This window comes from Nothoprocta perdicaria, unplaced genomic scaffold (genome assembly GCF_003342845.1).
Source record: "Nothoprocta perdicaria isolate Ctin4 unplaced genomic scaffold, notPer1 scaffold_4, whole genome shotgun sequence".
NCBI classification, from domain to species: Eukaryota; Metazoa; Chordata; class Aves; order Tinamiformes; family Tinamidae; genus Nothoprocta; species Nothoprocta perdicaria.
Window position 1 is genome coordinate 8,293,408 of NW_020455643.1, and position 7,206 is coordinate 8,300,613.

The following is a 7,206-nucleotide window of genomic DNA, read 5'->3' on the forward strand; positions in this document are numbered from 1 at the left end:
CCGCTGGCTCAAACGTCGTAGTTGGGGTTCTTGCGCAGGATGACGAAGCCCTCCAGGATGGGCGTCACGGGCACGTGCTCCTCCGTGGCCAGCTCTGCCCGCTCGCCRTGGGCCAGCAGCACCGGCGTCGTGTGAGTCTGGAAGCCAGTGATGGTTTTTGGCTTTCCTGCCTGGCCCACCACATCCACAGCCTGCAAGAGAAGAGCAAGATGAAGGCTGAGATGCCCAAGGGACCCCAAGCACCCTATCCTCGCAGCTGGCTGCCCCCTTACCTGTCCTACTCGCACTGAGACAGGGAGCGGCCGCAGCTCCTCGTCGAAGGTGACCAGCATGCGGGGCTGCATGGCAGCAACGAGCCCGTAGAGAACGTAGTGGGACTTGCCCAGGATAACTGGAAGGGAGACGTGAGGGTCCCAGGTCAGGGCAGGGCCCACGCTGATGGGCAGAGGGGTGGCAGGGAAGGGGTGTCCCCACAGTACTTACTGTTACGCACGTCCAGGAAGGACACAAGGACAGTCAGCAGCCCCGCCACAGCCACCTGGCTCATGAGCTGGCGGTCGCTGTGGTAGGGGCACAGGGTAAGTGTCCCCTTACCCAGGTGGGTCAGGCCCTAAGGAGGCAGAAAAAACATGTGAGAACTAGGGGACGTGGCACSCTGGAGACCTACCCGCCAAGGGGCTGAGAGCGCAGAGATGGCGCTGCCTCCACACCCAGGATGGGCACCCCAACCTCCCCTTCCTGTCATGAGCAGTGAGCGAGGGGTTTTCACCTGGGCCAGCCGCACCATGAAGAGGTTGTTGGGGTCTTTGGCATGGTACTGGGCAAGCTGCCGCAGCATCGCTGCCAGTCGGGCATTGTTGGTACCTGGGGAAGAGAAGGTGCAGGCAGARATGAGGGGACTTTGCCAACATGATTTTCCACTTTTCCTCATCAGGGTGCAGGGCATCCAGCCACAAACCCTGGGATGGGCAAATACCCAGAGTGCCAGGCTCACCCCTCTGCCCTGTGCAGTGCCCGGGCAGTGTCCCCAATCCTGCTGATAGTTCAGCACGAGAGCTAGGACCGTGGCTGCCCTTCCCCCCGGTGAGCGCACAGACACCCCAGCAGCGGCCGCACGCAGCCCCCCGGCCACACTCACCGCTGCCCACCATGCCCATGGCAAAGATGGAGTTGTAGGACACCTCAGGGTCAGCGTCGTGGGAGAACTTGCTGAGCGTGTCGAGGATGTTGAGCCGGGGGTTGGAGACGGAGATGAGCGCCAGGGCCAGAGGCACGGCGCGGCGGAGCGTCGGCTCCCCGTAGCGCAGCTGCATGGAGAGCAGGAGGGGGTCAGACCCCTGGCAGGGACAGGGCACCGCTTTGGGGTGCCCATAGCCTGCCTCACTGAGGGCAGCGAGGTCCACAGAGATGGACATAGACAGAAAGAACTTGTCTGGCCCTCGCCAAGTCCCTTCCCRGCTCTGGGCTGTCTCCACAGCAGCACCTACCAGGTGGCCGAACGTGCGCAGGGCCATCTCCGCGCCAATCTCCTCACCCATGGCAATGAGCGCGATGCCCAGCACTGCTACGCCCTGCAAGGGACACAGACACTGAGCCGGGAGCAGACAGAGAGCACTCGGCCCTCAAACCACATCCTTACGGCCCTTGTGCCCACCCAAAGCCTACTGGGGTAGAGAAAGTAGGAGATGCTATTGGGAGGCTGTTTTCCTCCAGCCCCAACCTCAAAGCATGCTGAAGAGCCACCCCCAAAGTCAGCAACTGCCCCCAGGGACAGGGCTCCCAGCCCAGGTTTCCCTACCTGGTGGGCTCCCATATCAGCTGAGCTTTCTTTCTTCTCTTTCTCTTTCTTGTCCTTCTTATCCTTGTCCTCCTCTTTCTCCTTAGAGTCAAAGTGCTCACTGCAGATGTGCAGGAGCTGCTGCACCTTCAAGACATTCCCTGAGCCTGGAGGGAGAGCGGTTGAGCAGGATCAGCAGCGGGAGGACCCACGACCCATTCCTGCCTTCCCCTACAACCTCAGCCAGCCCAACTGACCTGCATAGGCACAGATATCCACCAGCGTGTTGGCAAAGCTGCGGAATGGCTCTGACACCACCTCCAGCGCTGCCAAGATGGCCTCAATTGCCTCTCCCTTCCCTGCCAAGATAGGAAGATGTGGTGGTCAGAACACAAGCGACCGAGGGTGCTTTCGGTCCCAGTTCCCATCCACAAGTCCCCAGTGCCTCAAGACCCCTGGCACTGCCCAGCCTTACCCAAGTGGTTGAGGCCCAGGCCAAGGGGCAACCACCGGGCATAYGTATCCTTCAGCTCTGCTTCCGATTTCTCCATGATGGTCTGGAGGATGGTTGAGGTGACATCCCCATTGCAGGAGCCCACGGATATCATGCCACAGGCCAGGGCAGTCACACCAGCCACCTGGTGAAGGAGGGAAGGAGAACATTGCAGGGCCAGCTCAGAGCGAGCTGGAGCACAGCCCCACGTGCAGGCCCACACACTTCAAAGGCACCGGRTGCCCCAGGCCCTGCTTTGTGCAGACACTGGGCACAATGGGTGGCTGATCATTTCCCACTCTACTTCATCAGCACCAACCCCAATCAGGTTGCAGCTCAAGGGAGGAAAAACAGGGTGATGCTTTTACAGCACCAGAAGCCAAACTGGCAGCAAGACAGACCCTGTAACCTCAGGAGTTGCCCAGGACCAGACAGGGAAGCAGGACCCACACTCCAGTCCCACTTCCCTCCTTACCTCCATACTGGACTTGGAGTCTCCCATCACGGGCAGCAGCAAAGTCAGGACGTCCTCACGGTTGGAGCCCGCGTAGGCCAGTCCCAGCCTGCAGAGCCCAGAGGACCGTCAGGAGGGAGCTGTGCTGCCCTGGGCAGTCAGCAGAGGCTGGGGCCAAGCTCTTACCCAAAAATGGCTCCAATCCTCATAGTGTTGCTGTTGTGGAGGACGTAGTCGGAGAGGAGGGCCAGGGCAGGGTCGCACTCATTCCTCACACCCGAGTTGACGATGCCACAAGCCAGGAGGGCTCCCGACTGCAAGGCAGAGGCACCGTCACACACAAACCACCAACACACGTATCTCTCTACACCTAATGTCACTCCACAGTTTACACCCGCTCCCCAGAACAGACAAGCTGGCATCATTTGCTTGCAAGTCCAAAAGAGCAACAGGACCCTTGATCCAGCTCACCAGGCTAAAGCTTGTAGCTCTGCAACAAGGGGACACCCCCACGGAGCCCCCAAGAGCCACCAGCCTTGCTGGGAGCTTCACAGACACATGGGATGTGGGGTCTCCAAACCCCTCTTCCCAGCTGGGGCTGAGCTGTACAGTGGATCAAGATGAGCTCAGACATTCCCCCAGGACAATCTCACACCTGGCCCGGGGCACAGCCTAGGCTGGGACAGTGCCACTGACCTTGATGTAATCCTCCGAGGAATACAGGTACTTGTCGATCTGCGTGAGCCCCCCGTCCACGTCCCACAGCAGGATGGTGCCCAGAGAGGCGGCAGCACTCAGCATTCCTGCAGTTCCAGGGGGAGAGAGCCCATGTCAGCCCCTGCACCGAAGTGCCCTGCCGAGGGGAGGTGGCACCCAGGGACACAGCGCTGCCACAGCTGTGCCCAGCAGGCCCCACTCTCAGCAGGGCTGAAGAGGACAGAGCAGCAGGAAAACCCAGGGGCACCTCCAACCCCTGCCCCAACAGCTCCCTCACCATGGTCCTTGTTCTTGTATAACCATTTATTGCCATCGTCTGTCAGCAGCTTGTCCTGCCCGAAGGCGGCATTCACAAAGCCGTTCACAAAGGAGGAGGCCAGATTCATCCGTGCTGAGTCCACTTGGGAGCCGCTGCCTCCGAACCCTGGGGAACGATGTTGGGGTGAGCCAGGCAGCCAAACAGCCCCGCCAGCCCGTCCTGCAGCCACCCCTCCACCACACAACTGCCCCGGGCCTTGGGAAGCACAAGGGTCTGTCTGCAACCAGCAGCAAAGAGGAGCCCAAATCCACCTTATGGAGCTGGGAATGCTACAGGGGGGCAGTACAGACACGGGAGCAGAGCTCTCTGCCCATCCCAGATACTGAGGCTCTCTGCACTGCCAGGAGACCCCTCCGAGCCCCAGGAACTCCCCACAGTCAGGGACAACAGGGGCCGCGACACGAGCCCTTACGGTTATTTTCCAGGTGGGTTTTGTAAATATCATCTGGCACTTTGGGCTCCATGATGTCCAGCTGCAGAGACAAGGGGAGAAGGGAGTTACCTCCCTGCACACACGCCACGCAGCACTGCCCCGCAAGGGCACCCTCTTCTCCACACAGCACCTTGGCCAAGCTGATGGGGATGAACTATCTCCTTCCCAGCTCTCTGTGAGCACAGGGCCGGGCCCGGCCATAGTCCGGGACAGCTCATGGACTTTTTTTTTCCCAGCCAGGTCACTCACCTCTCTGGCCAAAGCCAGGAAGTTGCTGTTGAGTTGGACATTGGACATGATCTCAGTCAGGTCCTCATACTCTTCCACRTCCTCGTTCAGCTCCAGGAAGACCCCGTGGCGGCCCAGCATAAAAGCCATCTGCTTCTGGACAACTCTGCAAAGAGGGAAAAGTTTCCCAAGTGCCCAGACCTGACCAGTAYCAGCACAGACACATGCTAAATAACCAGCAGAGAGAGGTATCCCACCCCTCCTCAACCTGCCCTGCCACTCAGACACACTAGAAACAGCCCAGAGACATTACCCCTGCCCTTGCCACAGCCCCCAGACACCTCCCGTGGTGGCAGGATCTCATCTGTCTGGACAGTGGAGCCCTGGACAGGGTCTTCACTATCATCATCTTTATTTTTTAAGGTCTAAATCTACTTTTCTGTCTCCACTGTGCTATGTGGGGAACATAGGGTGACTGTGATGCTAATCCAGGGGGGATGAGTTCGGATCTCAGACACCACAGATGAACCACAGGGAAGAATCTGAAGCTGGACTCAGATGACCTCTGTGAAGGCCCCGTGCGCAGGGCAGCGCGTCTCCACTCACACGTCTTTGCAGGAGGTGAAGATGTCCTCCACGAGCTCCACGTCATTGAGTATGAGGGCCAGGCGCAGGGCCTCAGGGTACCGGTTAAACTTGCGGAAGATGCCCAGGGCGCAGCGCAGCAGGGCCGAGTTCTCCGGCTCCGGGACGTAGCTTACACAGCTTTGAGGAGGAGATGGACACGAGCGTGAGCAAACAGTGAGGCAGGGCCACCCCGGCGTGCCGAGGACAAGGCCCGGGCCTGCCAGCCCCTCACCTCGTGAGGTAGAGGCACACTTTGGAGTAGGCGTTGTCGTCGATGTACTTCTCCAGCATGTCCATCTGCTCGATCTCCATGAGCAGGTCGCAGGCCTCGTGCTCTGCRTTGTGGGCCATGTTGTAGGGGACGATCTCCTTGACCAGGGTGAGCAGCGTTTCCCTCTGGGCCTTGTCAGCTTCATCGATCTCCTGCCACTCCTTGGCCACCTCCCCTGCCAGGTGCCTGCAGGGACAGAGGGACGTCAACAGCTTCACCCAGCCCCAAGGACACAGAGCAGCTGCTGCCAGATAGCTGGGCCCATGTGTTGTTTGGGAGAGGGGGCATCCGCATTCCTGTGAGAGCTTGTGGTAAAGCCAGAGGAGGCAGAAGGTTAAGAGCAGAGATTACAGAGGCCAAGCACCTCCGTTCTCTTTGGCAGCAAGATCTCCGTAGCTGGCAGARGGTGAGGAAACACACACAGACGTGACAAGGACAGCTGTGCCAACACCCACTGAGCAGGGACACCCCCGGGAAGCGACCGGGATTGAGGAACACCCCAAGCACCCCTCGGTCACCAAGCCCCGCTCCCAGCCAGCCTCACCTGACGTATTCGTGTCCCCAGGACGCCAGCTCCTCCTGGGAGCCCAGCAGCCGGTACTTCAGACACTCGCGCTCGCCGCTCATGGTCATGGCCAGAACGGAGATGATGTCGGCTGCAAAGCGCTGCGGGGAGAGCGGCGCACGTTCACACTAAGAACTTCTTCCTCATATAGAGATGGAACTTCTTGTGTTTCAACTTGCACCCATTGCCCCTTGTCCTATCGCTAGCCACCACGGAGAAGAGCTTGGCCCCTTCCTCCTTGCATTCTCCCATCATCTACTCACACATATTAATCATATCCCCTCTCAGCCTTCTCTTCTCCAGAGAAAACAGGCCCAACACAAGTCTCTCCCCRTACRAGAGATGTTCCATTCCCTTAATCATCTTGGTTGCCCTAAGGTTGCCCTTAACCATCTTGGCTGGCTCTGCGGACCCCGCGCCCTCCTGCGTTTACCTTGTTCTCCCCWGGAGCCATGTTTTCATAGATCTCCTTGAGCTTGCCGTAGTGCGGCCGCAGGAATTTGAGGGGTTTGGGGACGGACGTCATGGAGGTCGTGGAAGAACGGATTTGCCTCCGCAGCTCCTCCAGGGCAGGGCGGTACAGGGACGTATCCTTCTCCTGCGGAGGCAAACGGCCTGTCACGAGTGGGTTCCTGGGTCACCATCCCACCTGCCCTGCCCAAGAGCAGCACCGGGACCCGAGCAAAGGGCGCTCCTGCCCACAGCCCCGCAGCCGAGCCCACCACGGCAGCCCGGCCGGCACGCTGTCCGTGCTCAGGAAGGGCCGAGACTCATCCCGGGAAGGGAAACCGGCTTCACGTGGCTCTGGGCCGCGGCCGGCTTGTGCCAACCTACCCCCAAGCGCTCCACCAGCATCTCCAGCTCATCCTGCAGCTGCTTGTCCTCCTCCGACTGTTCCGGCACAAGGAGAGGGCAGAGTCAGCRCCGCCTGCACGGACACCCCCGGCGCGGAGCTGCCCCCGGCACCCCGCACGCGGCGGCGGCAGCTCAGCCCTAGGAGCCCCCCGGGACTAARGGTTTGGGGACCTCGTGACTCCCACCCGGGAGGGGTCATCGCCACCCGCCGCGCGAGGACGGGCGACAGAGCGCAGGTCCCACTGCTGACAGCAGGGCCCGATGTCACCCGCACACCCTCACTATGTCACCCACTGCTGATGTCACCTGCACACCCTCATTACGTCACCCACCGCTGGTGTCACCCCCACTATGTCACCCACCGCTGACGTCATACCAGGGTTCCCCCTCCACATGGGACCCCTCAGCACTCGGTGTGACACGCACCCTGCGATGACATCACAGGTCCCCAGTGACGTCACACCCCG

General features: G+C 60.3%; 1 protein-coding gene across 1 annotated transcript; it reads right to left on the bottom strand.

Annotated features, from left to right (window-relative positions):
* Window positions 1-6,779, bottom strand: PSMD2 (proteasome 26S subunit, non-ATPase 2). The gene is made up of 20 exons (XM_026045320.1): window positions 6,719-6,779; window positions 6,318-6,482; window positions 5,864-5,985; window positions 5,281-5,505; window positions 5,028-5,186; window positions 4,443-4,587; window positions 4,173-4,233; window positions 3,719-3,865; window positions 3,421-3,527; window positions 2,911-3,038; window positions 2,746-2,833; window positions 2,253-2,415; window positions 2,035-2,136; window positions 1,799-1,944; window positions 1,488-1,571; window positions 1,139-1,307; window positions 770-864; window positions 484-610; window positions 273-391; window positions 1-191 (listed from the first exon to the last, which is right to left on the bottom strand). The coding sequence occupies exons 1-20, from the start codon at window positions 6,737-6,739 to the stop codon at window positions 9-11; spliced, it is 2,556 nt and encodes an 851-aa protein (XP_025901105.1). The 5' UTR covers window positions 6,740-6,779; the 3' UTR covers window positions 1-8.
* Between the last annotated feature and the right edge of the window lie 427 nt (window positions 6,780-7,206).